This window comes from Corvus cornix, chromosome 2 (genome assembly GCF_000738735.6).
Source record: "Corvus cornix cornix isolate S_Up_H32 chromosome 2, ASM73873v5, whole genome shotgun sequence".
NCBI lineage: Eukaryota > Metazoa > Chordata > Aves > Passeriformes > Corvidae > Corvus > Corvus cornix.
In genome coordinates, this window is record NC_046333.1 from 59,483,701 (window position 1) to 59,504,445 (window position 20,745).

At 38.4% G+C, this 20,745-nt stretch overlaps 1 protein-coding gene across 1 annotated transcript in view; it reads left to right on the forward strand.

Annotated features, from left to right (window-relative positions):
• Positions 1-1,251: 1,251 nt before the first annotated feature.
• LOC104689212 (macrophage mannose receptor 1-like) overlaps positions 1,252-20,745 on the forward strand; it is a 32,043-nt gene continuing 12,549 nt past the window's right edge. The window contains exons 1-21 of the mRNA XM_010399248.4: positions 1,252-1,433; positions 3,176-3,571; positions 4,828-5,001; positions 5,872-6,036; positions 6,334-6,450; positions 6,688-6,831; positions 8,188-8,370; positions 8,549-8,703; positions 9,518-9,631; positions 10,328-10,443; positions 11,229-11,377; positions 11,804-12,003; positions 12,386-12,507; positions 13,260-13,347; positions 14,039-14,183; positions 14,648-14,683; positions 14,772-14,941; positions 15,781-15,848; positions 17,518-17,618; positions 18,850-18,992; positions 20,441-20,555. Of these exons, the coding sequence (XP_010397550.3) occupies positions 1,373-1,433; positions 3,176-3,571; positions 4,828-5,001; positions 5,872-6,036; positions 6,334-6,450; positions 6,688-6,831; positions 8,188-8,370; positions 8,549-8,703; positions 9,518-9,631; positions 10,328-10,443; positions 11,229-11,377; positions 11,804-12,003; positions 12,386-12,507; positions 13,260-13,347; positions 14,039-14,183; positions 14,648-14,683; positions 14,772-14,941; positions 15,781-15,848; positions 17,518-17,618; positions 18,850-18,992; positions 20,441-20,555 (2,962 nt within the window). The 5' untranslated portion in view covers positions 1,252-1,372. The remainder of the gene's footprint in view (positions 1,434-3,175; positions 3,572-4,827; positions 5,002-5,871; positions 6,037-6,333; positions 6,451-6,687; positions 6,832-8,187; positions 8,371-8,548; positions 8,704-9,517; positions 9,632-10,327; positions 10,444-11,228; positions 11,378-11,803; positions 12,004-12,385; positions 12,508-13,259; positions 13,348-14,038; positions 14,184-14,647; positions 14,684-14,771; positions 14,942-15,780; positions 15,849-17,517; positions 17,619-18,849; positions 18,993-20,440; positions 20,556-20,745) is intronic.

Genomic DNA, 20,745 nt, shown 5'->3' on the forward strand with positions numbered 1-20,745 from the left:
TACAGACTCAGGGCAGCCATCCTTACATATGGATCATAACTTACTGAGTAATTGCATTCTGCTGCTTTGTGGAGCAGCCCTCATTTCTTCCACTTTCCTCATGTCTCAGTATCCTTTTCAGGCTCCCTTCTGTGCATGGCTTTGCTCTAGCTGTGTCTGCTGGCCTTCAGGTCCCACTGTTCTCCCTCACTGTTGTGGCTTAGTTCTACTCTAATTCCCTGTATACCTTTTTAGACCCAGTGGGTTGTTCATCTGTATCTGAGACAGAGTAATAGAAGCAAAATTCCACATCTTCATGTGAGTGCCCAGGGTTTTCAGTAACTGAAACAGCAGCAATTTTGCTGCACATGCAATATTGGGGAAGGTACCCCACACCAGCTTTTCCTGGTGGTTTCAGAAATGAAAATTTTCAAAGACCATAAGCAAAAACTGTCACAAAGCTTCCGCAGGAGTCCCTTTTCTCTTCCCTGACTTTTAAGTTTTTTGAGCTCTTTAAACTCTCATGGAGAAAGGTTTATCAAAGTAAACATCAGAATTTTGTCCGAATGCTGTAGGCTGTACCCTTTACAGGTTGCAAACTTTCACAGACTAGTGGGATGAAAAATGGGGCAGTACTCCTCATCAGTTCAGTTTTCCTCACTAGCAATAATTGAAAATCCAGTATTTTCCAGTTACAGGTTCTCTTCTTCCTAGAATTGTGTGGTTTCTTTCCCAAATTTCTTCAGCTGTTGCTGTCCATTGGGTAATTACTCCTGCATGTAATCGAGAATGGAGCAAAAGAAAGAACAAGTGTCTCCTGAAGGACACAGATTTGACTTCCTACAGCTTTTTTTTTTTTTCTGTGGAATTGCAGGCATGGAAAATTCTGGTCCTTTCTGAATCCAAGGCCATAGTTACTTGAATTGCATGGTGTCCCAGCTCATTTTTCACAGTACTGCATTGTACTCTAGCTTTTTTAATCATGTATTGATATAGACAAATCTTTCTCTTCTTTTTTACTTCTTTCATTTATTTTTGCAGATGAGGCAGTAATCTCACCTTTTTGTAAAAATAATGATTCTGAATTATAAGGTATGACTTAAAAAATCCACACTAAGATGTTACCTGTTAGGTCTCATATTTCCATGGCAAACTTTTATACAGTAGAAAAACTAGCTTAGAAAGCAAAGTTCACTCATTAATGTATTATTTCAAAATTACTCATGTGACATGACACAGTTCCTTATTTGAAGTTCAGAACTTCCCTGTATCTGTTGGGTCTTAAAAAGGGTTTGTTAATCCACTCCAGTGCAGAGGGGTTTTCTTGCAAGGCGCTGATTTGGTCTTTAGCGTCAATACGAGGTGAAGGGAAGAAAGCAGTGAATTATTTGCCATGTCTCTCTACTTGCCCGTGATTTTTCTTCTCTCCATTAGTACATCTCTTCAAATGTCTGGTAAGTCTTTGTCCTCTGCTGAGTGTGGAGGTTTTCAAGTTCTTTAACATGAGTTCTAGATATCTCCCTAAGTGGGCAGTGAATTTAGATCTAGTCACAGCATGTACTTTGAGTAATTTTTCTTCAGTTCTGAAGTTTGGTGGTATCTGCATAGGCATTCTCTTTCCTTAACCCAGGTTTCCACATGAGGTATATGAGTGAAAGGAATATCCCAACAGATGTGGGCATAACCTTGGCAGTGCTGATTCTCTGAGAAAGCTGAATGCAGGAAAAAGCTGATTTCACCTTACTCCATCAGAGGCTAGAAGAGCTCAGAAGTACAGGGCAGTGAAGGCTCAGCATGCACAGAGCTACTGGCTGATGTGTGCTTTGAGTTTCTTGGCAGCTCATATAGACCATAGCATACTGATCAGTGCATATCCAAATCCTGTTTCCAAGCTGAGAGCTTCAGGAAGGACCTTAAAATCCCCTCCATCTATTAGATTTCACACCCTCCTACTGCTGAGAGGAAGAAAAATGACACTGTATCTTTTCCACGGGAAGCTCCCAGCTAGAGAAGTCTGGGAGCCCAGTGCCATTGTTTGAATGGCGGCAGGGACCAGCCAATGGACCATTGGTCTAATTCACCACAGGACAATTTCTGCTGTGCATGCTTTGGGGTGAGACCAAGCCAGCTCTAACCTATCCTCTGCTAACCTTCCTAAGAACCACTGCAGCAGGAGAGCTCTGTCAGGGAAAATGCTGCCTGTCTTGTTCTGGTCTGTAACCTTTCAGAGCAGCACCATCAAGGTAGTTCAACAGCTCCCTGGAAGCTTTGGATGGGAGGGTTATGAAGGCCCACTTAAGTATTCTGGCCTTGGTGAGAAACCTTGGGTAAAACTCAGTGGCACAGCTGAGTGAGCTGGATGATGTTGCCTGTCACTTAGAAGGGAGCAAAGCGATGCAAGTTGAACTGCAAAAAGAGTGAAGATTTGGAACAGGCTTTTTGTTGAATGCGATCTTAAGAAACAAAACCCTGATGTGTAGTGTCTCACATTTCTATTTACAAATGTAGTTATTAATAGCACTTAGGATATTGGCTTAGTTTAACTGTGCTCAGAACCGATGATGCTGCAAGTTGTGGCTTCCCTCCTGAGAAACCTACAAATAAAACTCTGTGAAGAAATGACTTTTTGCACAGCTGCTAAAAATTTCCAAGATAATTAACCAAAAATGAAAAATACACTACTTTCTTGGTGAGCTGAAAACCACAATGTCATTTTGGCCAAATATAAAAATTTTAAATCTTGAATATATAAACCATTTTTAATGGTTTTAAAGCAAAATAGTCCTTTTACTTGCAAAATTAAAGCCCATTTCAATATGATATGGTGGAACTTTGAAGAAATGATGAAATGTAATGTGGTGAAGGTCTATTTTGACATGCATTTTGAGACCACCGTGGTTTCAGGAGGGATATGAAGAAGAGCAATTTCTATCAAAAGAGCTGTATTTTCAACTTTTGTGTTTTTTCAATTTAAGAATATTTTCATAAATATCCTTCATACCAATGATTAACCTCCCTTGATTTCTTTCTCTGTGAACTACATATACTCTTTTGGGTTATTTTTTTAGTTTAGGTGTTTTTGTTTTGTGGGGTTTTTTTGGTTTCTTTTGGTAGCAGACTCTTCTATAGCAACTAACTGACTTTATCTCCTACAAAATCTCTCCTCAAATGTTTGCATTATCATTTTATTTTATAGCTAGGGGAATATTTTCAATCTACAATGAAGACAACAAGCTCTGTGCCCAAGCTCAGAACTCTAGCTCAGTCATAACTACCACCTGTGATGAGCATGATGAGTTTCAAAAGTTCAGGTGGGTGTCTCCCACACAGCTGCTGAGCATGGCGCTCAAGCTGTGCCTGGGGGTGCTTGCCAAGGACGATGAGGCTGCCATCACGTTGGAATCCTGCAACAGGACAAATGAACTTCAGTGGTGGGAATGTAGAAATGAGACACTTGCAACCCATGGCAAGGATTTGTTTCTCAACTATGGCAAGGGCAAGGGGAAGAAGGTCAGGCTGTCCAAATCCAGCAAAGGGAGCAGGTGGAGAATCCGTGGAAGTGCAGACAGCGTGTGCTCTCAGCGCTATGAGGGTGAGTACTGAAATTCCATCTCTATGTTTTGGTAACTTGACTGCCTCACCTACAAAGCATTCCACTGACTGCCTGACAGGCAGCAACCACTTTCTTAGTGACATCAGCAGAGCAGCTAATTATAAATAGGGTGTAGAAATGAAAGGTGAATATATCTGTATACTTTTCAGCAAATACAGCTGTATACATTTCTGCGTAACTTGTAAAGTGCAATTCTTTCAAGTGATAAAATAAAATGATGAAGGCCTATTATGTAATCAAGGAAGAAAGCAAATTCTGTTTGTACACCAACAGCAAAAGGAAATCTAGGACTGTTTTAAAATACGTCTGAACAATTTGTAGAAGAGATGATTGTGTTATATTTGGTTTTTTTGTTGCTTTTATTTGGTTTGACCACTAATGATCTCTAAGAAGCTAATTTCTAGTTTAGATACATGGAATCCCCCATTAACATAATTTACCTAGTGTTTCCCAGGCCTAGTAAATCGAAAAAGTAGAAAAAAACAAAAGGAAAAATGGTGCCTAATGGTTCAGGATGCGATGTTTTATCACCCTGGGAAAAGACCACTAGAGAGTAAGATCACCTTTTCCTACAATTTCATGGCTCTTGGGCTATGTAGAGGGGGCATTCAAGATCAAGTAATCAATCTCCTTTCTATTGTGACACTGGTAGGTTGGGAATTTAAATAACAATGGAATGAATTTTTGTTGTACGCTACAGCTGTTCCACCGGAATGAAGTTAGTCATAATTTTGTACAGACAGCAGCAAATTAGTGATGGATAGTGATGGAAGTATCACTTCCTAGCAGAGTCCTTGCAAATATAAGATATAACTTCCTCTTGTGAAGACAAATAAAAATATTGTGATATCTGTCCTTTCCAAGTTTTTCAACCATGCAAGGGGAAAAAAAAAAGAGAATATATACATTATCTAAGGACAGAAGTGTGTATGCCATGGGAGAGGCTGAGTCACAGGGACCTCTGACACAGTAGTCCAGAAAGCAACGGCATGACAAAGTTAAACAGAAATTAGTTTGAGGCCCAATTAAGTGTTTGAGAGTCTTAGTTCTGAATATTTTCCATAGTCATACCTGATTGTCACAACAGCCTTGTAAAGATTCGGGGTAACAAAATCCTGGTGTGTTGAGCCCTGCATGACTCAGCTTTGTCCATGGAAAGCTGCCTGTGAATGTCACTGTGGTGAGCATCCGATGCCAGCTGACTGCTGAGTGTTGATCTCTGCTTCTCTCCATAGACATCTATACACTGGGAGGAAATGCCTTTGGTGCACCCTGTGTGTTCCCTTTTAAGCACCAGGGGAAATGGTATGCTGAATGCATCCCTCGGAGGAATGATGCAGACTCTCTCTGGTGTGCAACTTCTTCAGATTTTGATAAAGACCAGTTGTTTGGAAACTGCCCACTAGAAGGTAATTTATTTATAAAAATCTCAGGAAAGCTGTTAAGCAAAAGTGTCATCCACTCTTGTGGTCAAAATCTCCTTGGGATGTGGAAGTAGTATTGGACAGTGAGCTGAATTCTGGCTCGCCTAGTCCACTGGTGAGCCATGCAACGAGGAAATGAGGCATCTGCTCCTCACTCTCACTGTCCTACCGTGTTCCCAAGACTGGAACATAGAGGGAGTATTCTGAGGGTGGTGATTGGCACTGATGGATAAAGGAAGAGAAAAATCCTAGGACTGGAAGGGTTCCTTCCTAGAAGGAAGTGCAGTGGATGAGGAAGGTGAGATACACCAGGAGACTGTGGTGTATTACAGGATGGAGGAGAGAACACGAGGGCTTGAAGGGAAGGGTGCAGGACACAGGCAGTGACCTTCACGTGCATTCAGTGCTCCAGTGCTTCCATACACCTACAAATAATACAACACAGCTTTCCAGTAACCCCAACACTAATTCCCTACCCCTTCATCCCCACTTCACATGTGATTATGTGGAATCTATACTTTCTGTCATATTGGGTGGTCTGGAAGAGCATAAGAGGAGTCTGAATGTAAGAAAACTTCTATATGGTGAATAGAGAAATACTTGTAGAGATAAAATATGTCAGTGAGTGGGTTCATGTGGACTGAAATGTGAGAGAAGTAGATGAGCTGTATAAATAAAAAGAAACGGGGTCAATGTAAAAATTAGCGTTTTAGGGATAAATAATTCCATATGTAAATGACATTGTTAATATTGAATAGAAAAAGTATATTTATGTGAGGCCAAATGTATATAAAAATTATCAAATCACACAGTTACATAGTTTTAGTCTGAAGCAAATATTTACATCTTTTATAGACACGACCCACAATAACTTTTGGAAAACAAATCCTGTGACAGAAACCCGCTATCAGATAAACTCAGAATCACTTTTGACATGGCACCAAGCAAGAAAAAGCTGCCAGCAGCAGAATGCAGAATTATTAAGTATCGCAGACCTTCGTGAAGAAATGTATTTATTAGGTAAAGTAAAAAAACCCTAAAATATAACAAAAAGTAATGCACTGTTTTTAAAATGTAAGTCAGCTTGAAGTCTTTAACATGGATACTTACATTCATCTCATAAAAATATGTCTCAGTGACATTCTTAAAGGAGCTGCCCTTTTCTCACACAAACCTGTATTAAATTAATGGAAATAATCTAACCCGTATAAAAAATAAATCCCTCATGCTTTAAAATATTATTTCCAGTTTTCTTGAATAACTTAAAAAATCATAGGCATTTAATAGCCTGACTGTTTGTTTCTTTTGGCCATTTAGGGCTCACTAGTGACCTGGGCATCAATGCAAAGCTCTGGACTGGTCTCTACAATGCACTTGACAGTGGCTGGCAGTGGACTGGGGGAAGTCCTTTCAGATACCTCAACTGGGCTCCAGGTAAGTGCACTTTTCTTAAATGATGATTAACATCTGGGCCGAAATTTCCTCCCTCCCCTTTCCTCCCTGCCCCCTCCCATCCCTGGCAATGCCCTGTTGTCACATCTCTTGGGATTTATCACTTTAAAGAATAATACTCCGGTGGGTTTGCAGCTGCAAAAGTCTTGCACATTCCCTCCTGTGAAGAGATGAAAAGTTTCACTGTTAACAGAAGGATTCTCTTCGTCTTTTTTAAAGGAAGTCCCTCTGTGGAATCTGGAAAAATATGTGGGACCTTCCAAGGTAGGAATGGCAAATGGGAAAACCAGGTGTGTGATCGGAAACTGGGATATATCTGCCAGAAGAAAAACACCTCCTTGGATTTTTTCACCATCACCTCAGGTACACTGGTCAAAATCTAAGGCTACTTTTACATGCAGTGAGAAATATTGTGAGGATGTCATATATGAAATGGCATCATGTTGTCAAAACAAAAGGATAATGCTCATTGACCTGGGTCAAATACTGAGAACACATTAATTTTCTGGCTCACTTTAAAGATGACATCTAAATGTTGTTCATCATTTGGAAAAGAGCCCAGGGTTCCAAAGCAGGCAGGATTAGGTGTTTAGCCATGTTATCCAGACCATGAAATACTGATGAATATCCTCTGCTCTGAAATATACTCTAAACCAATGTCCTGCTAAAAGATGTGAGCAAGAGTTCATGCTCCCCTCCTCTCTGTGGCCCTTTTTATTCTATTCTCAAAGGAAGAAAATCAGAATATGCATCTGGAAACTTTCTCCAATTGAATTCCCTTTCCACTTGAGGCCAACTAGGTCTTATCTAAGTGAAGAAATAGGTGTGAAGTTGCTTCACCTGGGATTTCCCAGCGTGCAATTAACTTCACACTCCACTTAAATATTTGAGTATACAAGATTATGTAGCTCAGGGAATGCATGACACATGCATATCCTGTATTTCTGGCTGCATCCAGGCAGTTCACTTGGAAAAGTTTCTGACCCTGCTAACCTCCAAACCATGTCTGGATGTTGCTTAGGGGAGTACAAGTTTGCCCAGGTCCAAACCATGTCCAGGGAGCATCAGACAAAGAGATTGACCATACACCAATGCTGGGCACACATCCTCCCCTCTTCAGTTCTCTCTGTAGGTGCAGCAGATGTGAACATTTCCAGCAATGGAAGGTGGGCTGGCCATACCAAATTTATACCAAGAAATAAGTGCTGAACAAAGCGTATGGCATTTCTGTGTAGCTGGAATTTCTGGTATAACACTTCTGGTGCAACATGATTGTGTCTGGACTCTTTGATATATGATTTGGGCTGTGTGGGAGCTCCAACCAGCTCCTGAACACCTGGTGTTTCCAGAGAAAAAAATATAAAAAATCTACAAAATTCACCAAGATAGAGTAGGAAAAGAGGCCCTTTTCTGTGGAACATGGCTGTTCTCTGTACCCAGAGCCTCACTGAGAGAGATTTAATGTGGAGTTGTGTCCTGTACATTTGCATGCCAAATTACTCTGTATTTACTTAATCCTGTAAAATAGTTTTTTGGGAGCTCCAAGCACAAATGGGAGGGAAAACTTTGTTTTGTAATTTTTGTACCCTCAGACTTTGGATTCTTTCCTCTTCCAGTATGTGCTCCAATATTTCAAATTCATATTAGTGCAGGTAATTTTCTTTTTGATGTAAATAAAACACTGAATAGAGCTGATCATTAATGACATAATTTTTTTAGGTGATTCAAGGCATTTTAAGTGCCCCAGGGAATGGGTGCCCTACGCAGGTCATTGCTACAGAATTTATAGAACAGCAAAAATATGGAAAGAAGCCCAGTCTTCCTGTAGAAAAGAAGATGGAGAGCTGGCGAGTATTCATAATATTGAAGAGTACAGTTTTACAGTGTCACAGCTTGGGTACAGTGAGTATTCCTTCTGGTCACTTTTTTTAATCTGGGATTATACTGTAGCTATTATTCATTCAATCATTGTAACCATGATTTTATATTTTCTTTAAGTTCTTCAGTCAAAAGTGGGTGTGAGATGTAATTATTCCATTGTAAGAAATATCCATACCTACAATTAATTTTGTGTTCCCAGAGCCAGATGATGAGCTGTGGATTGGCCTAAATGACTTCAGGGTTCAAAGGTACTTTGAATGGAGCGATGGCACACCTGTGACTTATACCAAATGGCACCATGGAGAGCCAACCCACACTTGGAATAAGGCAAACTGCATCCTTATGAAGGGAGAGGTAAAAATCCCTTCCCCACTCTCATGCTTTCTTCTGTCCTTCTGCCCCTCAAAATGAAAACATCTGTGATACTAAAAAAAAAAAAAAAAAGACAGAAAGAGGAATGCTGGTTTTAAAAATATTTATTAACTTGGTTTAATTTAGGATATCTTAGTGTGGAGGAATACTTGAGACCAGATCTAGGAAGGTGTGTGATGCACCAGAAGCAGTGCATTGCATGGAGACTTAGTCTTCTCTGAGACAATTCCCATCTGAAATTGGTTGAAATAACTCATCATCCGCATTGAACATGATTGATCATAGAGGAATAGATTCTTGGAGCAGGAACTTTCTAACTTTTTCTCTAAAACTTTGGAGGTTCATATTACTGGGGGCACAAAACCAAATTTTATCTTGTTTTATACTCAGTATATAAAAAAAGTGTAATATTGTGGAAAAAGACTTACACAAGACATATTTTTCATATTTTATGTTTGGTTTATCCAGCATTTCCTTGCCATAGTCATCTGGTTATATGAACATAATTGATGCTATGCTGGTGAGAATAGAGAGGAATAGAATGTTTCCTTCCTGCTCTCATCAATCCCGGCATCTTGAATACATCCAACCCTCATTCTCACACCTCTGAGGAAATGTGGCCCTTACTGTACGTATTTGGGAGTTTTGGAGAAAAAACAAGGCAAGGAAGAAAGCTGAAACAGTCTCAGCCATAGGAATAGAGAAAGGTTCTTTCTGAGGATGGTGAATATTCTTGTTGGATCTGAATTGTCTCTATCTTTCACTCCTCTTTTTGGTCACTTCTTACCCTACCCAGGATGGATCCTGGGCTGACAGTGCTTGTGAAATGAAATTTGGCTACATCTGCAAAAGGAAACCCTTGGCTGAAGAACCAGGGGAAGTTGAAGTTACCTACCCAGGCTGCCAGAAAGTAAGTGTAAAACAAAAGCAGCAAAAGGTGATTGGAAGTTACTTTCACTCCCATGATAATAACTCTGACAAGAGTAAATTATTTTGACTGTTCTTGGTGGAGCCTAGAAAACTGTTAATTTCATATGTATTGATACTTAAAGGGAAACTTCTGCTTTATTTAACTGAAATGTAGATTGACTTTTTTTTTTATTCCCTTACAAGTACACTTCACTCAGCTCTCTCCTACTGCAGAACTGGTAACTGCACCCATAAAAGCCACTCTCTGCAGAGCAATCTTTTCAGGGTGTAACTCACGTGTCATGGGTTGCACGCCTTCTCAGTTTTATCAATCTGCCACAACAATCAGGAATATTTGAGATAACTGTTTTGCAGATTGTGAGCTTCTGCAACAGCTTATTAGGCAATGAGAAGGCAGAGCAAGCTTTACACAGGGGGCTGCAAAGCGGCTGTGACTGCAGTTGCCAGCCCCAAGGCATAACCACAGCTCACTGCGAAGACCCCTTGTGTGTCCTGTATCAAGGGACAAGACACAGAGTTATGGTTACAAAAGCTATGTTTGATTAGCCTCTTGGTTTCTTTCACGGCCTTTGATATCAGTTTTCACTTGGGGTGTGGTACTAAGGTGGGTTTTGGAAGTGCACAAAGCTGTGCAATCTGACTGCCTCTCTGCACATCTCTGCTTCGACACTGACAGGGCTGGATGAAGCACGGTTTTTACTGTTACTCCTTGGTGCAGCTGCCAGCAACATTTTCAGAAGCCAAAAAAGTTTGTGAAGAAAACAAAGGTTACCTGGCTACTGTGAGAGACAGGTATGGAAACATAATTCCTGTCCTTTGATGTGTGTAACCAGGATGAAAGAGTTAAACAGAAATTTCTTCTTACTTAACAGTTATTCATATCTAGTGTGTCACCACTCTTTCCCAGGAAAATTTAAGGTAGAGATAATGAAGTATTGCATAATACATCAGGGGCTTTTAGGTCATCAATACATTCAGGACATTGCTACTACATGCACTGTTGTTGCCTCCAGGAATTAAAAAACTGGGTCAGCCACACAACAACCCCAGATTGACAAAAAGTTTTAAAACTTTTTGAACTAAAAATGAACAGATAAACCTGAAACTATTTATTTATCCTGGAGTCAAGCTTTTCAGCCTTTTTTTTTCTTTCTTTGCAACACCCAGATCTGGAAGAGTACCCATTTTGGAATAAAAGTAGATTTTTTTTCCCCACAATAACAAGATTTAAAGACCTAGACCTTATCATAAAGCTCAGTAAAACACTGTAGCTGTTGTTCATATAGAATGAGAAATACATACTCATTAACTCAAGTATTGTTTGGCTTTTGTTGCTCATTGTGCAGTATAAAAGGTGAATAGAATCGTCCTAAATGCTAGACATAAGAGCAAAAATGTAAAAAAAAGTTATTTTGTATGAAAATTAGAACTACAAAAGTAAGACAATTACCGTTGCTTCATTTCATACATATTGACAAATCGCCTTAATGTTACCAGATTTGCTACTATGAACTGTTTGAAGAATGAATAAATTCTGATAAAATGTGATACAGCAGTTTGGTGCTTACTCTTCACAGATACGAACAAGCTTTTCTGACCTCCATAATTGGATTCAAACCAGAAAAATACTTCTGGATTGGTCTTTCAGATGTGGAAGAGCACGGGACATTCAGGTGGGCCAGTGGAGATCCCGTCACCTTCACTCACTGGAATGTGGGAATGCCTGGTACGTGCTGTGGGGGCCATTGAGTTCCTGCTCTGGGGAAACACAAAGTGGGAGTTTGAAAGCTAAAAAGTGGTTTAGAAACTCTTCTGGCATAAAGCAGCAGAAAGGGTAATGCAACTTTCCACTTGTGCTAAAGGGATTAGATCAGGCATTGCAGTAACTCCATCTAGAAGATCACTTGGGACTGCACATGTCTGTGGGTATCATTAGGTCTTTGATGGGCATTTTTAAGTGATTCCTAGCATAATGTAAAAGGAACTTACATTTAAAAAAAAAATCCTTTAATGATTTAATGGGAATGCACATGAGCCATTGTGAGCTGTTGGTATCCAAACACAGTGGGAACAGGTTGCTCTTAAATAAGAAGCAGATATTTTGAGAAGATGTAGTCATCAATAAGATTTAACAACTCTATGTTTTATAAAGGAGGAGAGTCAGGCTGCGTGGCCATGGCAACAGGAACTTCAGCTGGACTATGGGATATTTTGAACTGTGAAGAAACGAACACATTTCTCTGCAAGCAGCTGGTGGAGGGAGTCACCCCTCCTCCTCCTCCAACAGCATCCCCTCTCCTGTTTTGCCCAGATGGATGGCAGTCTATTCCTCAGAGCAGCTTCTGCTTCAAAGTAGGTGTTTCATTTCTGAATGCAAGTGTTTGCCATTTAAATAAGAATATGTTCGGTGCATTCATGGAAGATGGATTTTACCCCGCCTATCTGATACACAGTCTGTGGTAACACCTCCAGCCGTCCCCAAGTGGTACAGCTGGGAAATGTTGGAAAAAGCTGTATGAGTATGGAACTGAAGTTTGGAGCCACAGGACGTCTGAGATGATAGGAAAAACAAAGTTTCAATAATCAAATAGATGCCCACAGGTTGAACGGTTGAACAACTAAATAGTCAGTGATAGAACTAGACCAAAGGATCAGAAGAAAGATAGAAGCCCATATTTGTGTTTCTAAATATCTGTAGTACCCAACACAGTGTTTAATTGCCCACTTTCTATAGATCTTTCAGGGAGGAAGGGAAAAAATGCAAACATGGTTTGAAGCAAGAGATTTTTGCAGAACCATTGGAGGAGATCTTGCATGTATCCACAGTGAAGAAGAACAAAATCTGATAGCTAGACTGTAAGTATCTGCAAAGTCCATCATTTAAATATAAGAAAAAAAGTTTTTTTGAATTGCCTTTCTGAGAGACACAAAGGATTTCTGGTGATCAATTTCTTCTCTACAAAGATGGTGTAAAAAGTGGCAGAAAAAAATGGGTAAAAAGGGGTGGGCAAAAGGTTTTCTTGACACAGAAGGTGTCAAGGTGGTGCCATGCACTAAAGTTCCCTGAACATAAACAAAATTGAGACAAATATAATCAAAATTAGTTTTAACTGAAGTTAATTAAAAGAGAGAAAACTGGTCTTTTTACCTCATTTGTAGCCGATCAGTAGATAAAACACTCTTGATTAAAAGAATATTTTGTGCTAGTTTCTCACCTTAAGTAAGGGGGGAAAATTGGAAGCTAAGAAAAGCCTGACCTATTCCTACTGATGTGCTTATATAAATGTTTAAACCATGACTGCAGACAGGTCTGAATTTGGATGCCTAAGCTACTTGGTGGAACCCAGATCTTTAAATATATTTTCATTTAGCTCAGTATCTGTGGACTTACAGCATTTGTGATCTTTCCCACAAAGTTCTGTGTTTCACTGCTTCCTGCCAAGTGCAGTGCCAGCCTGTTTTTCCCCACATGACAATTGAATGATTATTTTATATGATTGTCTCAAATTATACTTGAAGTATCAAGTATAGTGAGAATAATGTAATGCTATACATTCCTCTTTGTTTTTTTACACTGTGTCTGATTGTCTGTATTTGTAATCATTCAGAGACAGAGGTTATATTCACTATTCTTACTGGATGGGTTTAAGTGCCTTGAACTCTGATGGTGGATTTACATGGAGTGATGGCTCACCAGTGAGTAAATAATTTGTTATTCCAGATTTTTGACTAGTTTTTTTATGTATCTCTTGGCAGAGAGCTCTCATAACTCTACAAAAGATGCAAGTGATCTTAAGTCTTTAGTACCTGATTCCTCTGTAGGAATTAGTCTTAAATCTTCTGATAGTTCATAGTTATAGATAAAAATACAACATTTACAGTAATGAAACGTGATGGAGTATAGCTCCTGATTTAAGCAAGTCTGATTGTGTTAATCTCTATATTCCTATTTGTCATTTGCTGCGAGAAAAAATTTTGTGCATTTACACAAACTCAGCTTTGCTGCTCTCGTTGTCTTAAGTAGATCACAATCTGCCAGTCCCAAGGCCATATGGCAGCACCAATGGATTGTCTTGGGCTGGAACATCTGAGCAGGATAAACAAGGCAGAAATCAGAGAACATATTTCTTTCTAAAGCTTGACAGGAGAACATCAACTCTCCTGGTCACAAATGGGGCAAGAACTTTTTGGCTTATTCACATGGCTTATAAACACACAGATGAATTATTATTTTATTCAAGTGTCATGCACTTCTCCTTAAAACGTCTGGCATTAAAGAACAAGATGGACAATGAAATCAAATGAAGTACATTCTTCTTTAAGAGGATGATACAATTTTTTTTCCTTTTAAAAGGAAAATAGTAACAAAGTTGTGTTTCCACTACAGGTAAATTTTGAAAAATGGTCACATGGAGAACCAAACAATTATGATGGGAATGAAAAATGTGGTGTATTTACTGGCTACCTCAATATGAACTGGAATGATTTATTTTGTGAACACATGCTGGACTATGTTTGCCAAATCAAAAAAGGTAAGATAACTTTCTGCCTTTAGGAACATTTAGAGGTAGATAAGGACATCCTTCCCAGGTCAGATGACATTATCTGTATGTGCATGTATTAGAGACAGCTGTGCCATCAATCACAGTAAAACAATTTATACATTTAATTTCAGTAAAGGCAGTAGAAAACTATTAATTAATCCATGAAGTACATAGGCAAGTTTGGAATGCATATGCAGTATGTTGGAAAAGAGAAACACAACACCCTGATTTGGGCATAGTTTCTGTCAGCTTGACTTATGATGAGCTCTAATGTGCTGTTTTGCTGAATGTAGCTGTTTTTTTCAGACACTCTGAGAAATTCTGTGACAAAAATGAGAATATACTGAGTAACCCTTAAGATTGTTACTAGGAATTAAAATGCTAACTACTGTATAAATATAACAGAGAGAGCTGAGAAACAAAATATACTCAAATACTGATTTATATTGCAGGAGCCTCACTGAAACCAGAGCCTAATTCCACATTCAGTAAGTCTTGTGCTTTCAATGAAAAAAATTAATTAACATGTAATGAAGTTAATTTCTATTGCAGGCTAATTAATGTTTTAATTTGCAGATTCTGAATACGTTGTTGGTGAAGATGGCTGGATAATATATAAACACAAGGAATACTACTTCAGCAAAGATGCAATGTCTATGGAAAAAGCCAGAGGCTTCTGCAAGAAGAATGGTGGTGACCTTGTTGTCATTGAGACTGAAAGTGAAAAAAATTTTCTTTGGAAATATGTAAGAAACATGTTTGGTTGAAAAATGCACCACTTTGTTGTGAACTGAGGCACCTTTTTTCAGCTGGTTTGTGAAATATTAGAAAGTGGTCCCCATTAAAAAAAAAAAAAATCAGTGCCACCTTCCATCCTTTCATGGGCTTATCTTCTTAGAAGCTTTATTATAATAATTATTTTGATAAATTGCTGTATGTAGACAAATTCTCAGCTTCCTTTCAAGAATGCTCTCAGGGTGAAAATTTCAAAGACTTTGCTCTGTTTAGCTGAAAGCTGCAATTACTAATTATGGGTTTTTTTCTAACTCATTCTTTGCTCAGAATTCAATAAAAGCTCTTTGTCAGAATACACAAAGTAAACAGTTTAAGTAAGAATATTTTCTTACAGGAAGAGAATGGTCTGGTGATGATATACTGTTTTGGAAATAGCTTCCTACTATTAAAATCAAATATGATTACATTCTTTCTTCCACATGACTAAGTGCAAACCCCCATGATTTACTTACAGCCTTTCAGCAAATTCTCATTAAGTTTTCCTAAAACTCAAAAATATTGCTATAAGCCTGCTTATGAGATCTTTCTTACCTTAACATAGCTTTTTTCCCATTTCTTTTTCAGATAATTTGCTTCTTCTTCCCCCTCCCCTCCCCCCCCCCAGTTATATACTGAGAATTGGAGGAAAATTTTGCATTTTGCAGTTTGGGCACATAATTCCAACAACTCCCTGCACATTATATACCATGCAATTGTGCAACTAAAACTACAGCATTTTTTTAACTTTTCTGATTTTATTTGAAATCTGTTTTATTACAGCTAATTAAATTTGTTTGTTTGTTCGTTTTAGGTTTTCTATAAAGACTGGGGGAATAACTTCTATATTGGCTTAAGTGTGAGCCTTGACAGAACATTCCGGTAAGTAAAAACAAATTAATTTTGTCAGACTCATAATGTACTTCCATTTGACATGGTTGGCTCTAGGAGACAGCTGAAATTCAATGACTGACACAATCTACAGCCATGTCCTGATATAAAGTTTTAAAATGGGATTCTGCTCCTTAGAAAAGCACTTCTCCCATCACAATTTCACTATTTATTTCCACCTCTTTTGCTTCTTTACCCCACTTTTGAGTTCTGAGGCCGAGATGTTTGATCATAGTAAGTGAGGCACCATCCTCTTTTCTTTGCTGGATGAAAGAAAAAGTTGGGTGGAGGTCTCCAGCATATTCCAGATTGTACTTGCAGGCATTACTTAATGTTGAAATGATCAAAGAAAAAGAACCCTAGAAACCTGCAGTGAGAGGCACCAAAGTGATTTTTAGATGTGAAATATCAATACTGGAGAGACCTGGTCTGGATTTGCAGACGGTTGTACTCTCAGAGTTTGGGGCAGGACAGCTTCAGACGACATGGAGTCATTACTCTTCTAGAAATGTCTTTGGAAACAAAGTGCTCTGGAATTGTCTTAAACATCCCCTGGAGCATTAGTTGTGTTGTAGACATGTCTCCTGTGGCACTCCTCTCTCACCGCATCTTTTTCTAATGCATTCTTCTGAGAGTCAAAGCTTGGTCAGAGGAGTCTCAGCGTCTTCATTTTAGTCTTTCTTCTGTTGTCACAGGTTGCCTTTGTTGGCCACAAACCACAGACCACAGAGACTCTATGGTCTCAACTCCTGGAGCTTCTGCTTTCTACATCACATTCACTGCCCAGATAATTGTCATTTTCCCAGTCCTCCCTTGTTACCTCACTAAGCTTCATTCTCTTCCCTGTTGGATGATGGTGCTTTACATTTGCTTTACATTCTTTCTCCTGGTTTATTATGTACTGGTTTTTCCAGTTTGATTCAGGAGGTTTGCAAGCAGCTAGGCATCCTGATGATTTCCTAATGTATAATTTGCTTGCAAAAACACACATGCAATTACTCAGTCTCCGAAGGTGGAAAAACATTAGATTGTTCTATCATCTGAAGATTGTCAGTCTTGGTTGATTCATCACTTGACTTCCAGCACACTGAGGCTTTTTCACTTTTTTCTTGGCTACTTTTTGAAAATAAATTTGTGAATCACCAAGCTAGGAAATGATTCATGCATAATTGAAAAAAGAAATAGCTAATAGGTGTATAATATTAAAGATTTCCTATGCTTAAAATGGTTCCAAGTGGTTCCCAGCACATGGTTCAAGACTCTTTCTTACCCTACAAGATCTTATAGTATAGCTTTTCACCCAGGAAATTGCTAAAATAAGCTCAAGTGTCTGTTTCTGTGCTCCAGAGAAATCCAGGTCCGGTGCTAGACTGGTGCATTTCCAGCACACTATCAGTGTTCAGAGACCAAGAGAAGCTGGGACCACCAGTAAAGATTATTCGTTCAGACCTAGTCCAAGTCAACACTGTAGGCAGTTGATATGAAAATATTTTTTACTAATTCCAAGTGGAAGGTCTTGTTTTCCTTTTAGCAGAGAACAACATGTGTTTGTTAGCTAAGATACAGGAAACTTAAAATATGAAACTCAAATGTATCCTTTGAAAAGAAATATTAACTAATTCAATTTAGAATTATAATTCCCTCAAATTACTTCTTTCAGGTGGATGGATGGAACATCAGTGAACTATGTTGCCTGGGCTCCAAATGAACCCAATTTTGCAAATAATGATGAAAACTGTGTGGTCATGTATACCCATACAGGTGGGTGCTGTAACAACATTCAATCTGCAGGGTGTGCCTTAAGCCTGGGAGGGCTGCATGGGCAAGGCTGGGTGGGTTATCATACTGAGCAGGCTGATGTTTCATAGTGTTCAAAAAGCAAAGGAAAATAAATTGTAGTCTCTTCTTTTATTTATGTACTTTTAAAAAATTGAATGCTATGTAGCTAACACATTGAATTACACCTGCAATTTTGTCAGAAAATTTCTAAGTGAACAAATCAGGTAAGCATCAGACAATTGGCAGATAGAGCCAGTATTGTTTCTCCTCTAATCTCTGTCCATTTTATGCCTACCTCTCCAGGACATCAGCTATCTGTTGTCATTTGTGCAGTTCCTAAAAACTGAGGTTTGGGCATGGCTTGGTTTAGTGTTAAGCAATGCTATACAATATTTTAATTAAAATAAAATATTCTTTAAAGTCCATTAATACAGAGAACTGGATTTGTGTCTATACTAGCCAAGAACTTACTCTTTTTTTGGAGCAGTAAATCTCTTCTACTTTTAAACATTTCTAATCTCAAAATCTATAGCTGAGATGATCTTCCTAGGCTCTCTTAGAGGTGAATGGAAGAACAATTTTGGGGAGTAAATATTATGTCCTTTGGGAATCTTCTTTTAGATAAGATGAATTATGTCCCTAACTTCTCTGAATTAAAATGACAATATCTCCGTTAAACACTAGGTGTGAATAATGCTGTAGGTTGTTACCTTGTAACTGCAGCTAATGAAACCTGTTATTTTCTTATTCATTCCTGATCTGCAAGATGGGGATGATGATGTTAATGTTATCCTCTTAGATCACACTCCAATAGGCAGAAAAGATACCAGAAAACTCTAAGACTGTGAGAGGCTCAGGTAGTCAGGTAACCAGGACTGAGTGCCGTATACAGACAGATTCCAGAGACATTACAGATCTCAGAGATTTAAGCATTTGAACTAAAACTCCCCTTTGCCAATGCTGTGGTTTTGCAATATTGAAATATCTCTGTTTCTAGACAAATTATTTATATTCTAAATTTTGCTGGAAACCTGAATATTTCAAGGAAACAGACATACAATTACTTATTATTCCTGGGGGAGAGAAGTAAAAATGCTGTAACCAGTTTTACTTCCTATGATAGATTTTCTCTAGGAAAGGACACTTTTTATCTCAGTCTCAGCTGCATTTTGTTTTGTTTTGTTGGGGTTTTTTAATTCTAATTTGCTTTCAGGTACGTGGAATGATCTCAACTGTGGCAGTGTTGAGTTATTCATCTGTGAAAGGCTTAACAACACTGTTCGTCCAACTGTTGCTCCCACTTCACCACCACCAAAGGGTGGGTGTCCAGAAGACTGGCTCCTCTTTGATAACAAGGTGCAGTATGAAATGTCAATATACTGTATTTTCAAAAGAGCAGAATGAAAAAATCTTTGAATCAGTTTTTCAATTGTAGTAAGGTTTTTAGTTATCAGAAATTATGTTCCTTTTGTGTGTATTTAAAGACCTTAAAATTACAAATCCTGAAACAGAAATTACAGCCTCTGTTGGGATCACAGCAGTTATGAGGGAGATCTTGAGGGGTACAAGAAGAAAGTTTCATCTTACAACAACTCTACATGAGGGAAGTTGCTCACCTGTCTTTGGCAATGCAAAACACTAGTAAAAATACACGTCTCATTTACTGTGCTGAGCTCTCACATGTTGGCTTGACACTTACTCATCCCTTGCGTACAGTACACTGGCTCTTACGCCACCAAGGCACCTTCCCTCGAGCAAATTTATCAGTTTTTTTCTATAACTAAACAACTTAAGGATTTTAAATAATCCAGTTATAAGATTCGCTGTACTTTTTATGTGTAATAAACCTTCTCAAAAGACAAAACTTTGGGATACGAGACTGTGTATAATAAAATCCATAGATTTTCATCAATGAAGCTTTAAAAGGTATAAAGCAACTACAGTACTAGTAATTAGAATAATTACACCTAGTAATGAAGATAATTCTCAATAGCATTGTTTTGTCTAACTTTGTTTTTCTTCCCTTCGGTTGAGCAAAAATACTTCGTTTGATAGAGATCCTTTATTTGAGATCCACTGGCTGTTGTCTCCCTTTTCCTTTTCTCTCTCAGTCCTGAGGAAAAGTCACAAACACAGTGTCTTCCATTTCATGGTGCTCTCTCTCTCTTCCTCCCCTCCTGGAAGACGAGCTTCAAAGGCTCTTCCCTTGACTCTCCCCTAAGTGTTTATACACCACTTCTGACCACCTTCCATTTTCCTCAAGTTTTCCACAAACTACCTGCTTAACTTTTCAGTTGCATGTTTCAGGTAGCACATTTAGGTTGCTTGACTCTGACAAAGCTGTCTAATGACTTAAATCTCATAAGATCATGTTACAAGAAATGGTAAATTCATGGCTTTCTTTATAATGTCAGAATCATTTTCTTCTGTGATTATCCTGTGAGAACCAAATCTGGTTTGACAAGTAGGGCAACAGAAGACGAGATATTTTGCTCCAATAACATATCTTATCCTTTTTTGTTTTGTTTAAACTCAGAAGGTTTAATGCAATTTCTGCTGAGATCAGTAGACTGACATATTCCTTCTTTTAAGTATATGCTAAAATATCGGGCTTTATACTCACTTTCTAGTAGAGGTCTTCTCTGTCATTTAAATCTAAAGACAAGCTAGAAAGTACTGTTAAATTGAATAACCTCCCTTTTTACATAAAATATCCAGCTAAACTTGTTTGTTACAAACAGACATATCTTCATCAGAAATTAAAACAGCATCTAAATTCAGATTTGGCACATTTCTTTTTTCAGTGTTTTAAAGTCTTTGGCCTGGATGAAAATGATACATTGACATGGCATGCTGCACGGAACAACTGCATTGATCTTGGAGGAAACCTGGCTACTATATCCAAAAAGGAAGTGCAAGGTATAAAGTACCAATATTTTGACTCTGATGAGACACCATGTAATTTCTGATAAAAAGATTAAAAAATATGTAAGGGCTCCTGCCATATATGCTCTTATTTATTCCATATTAATATAAATTTATGCTGAATGATAAATTGCACCTTTGGAAAAATGCTTGCATAGGTTTTAGGGTCTTGATTAACTTTTAG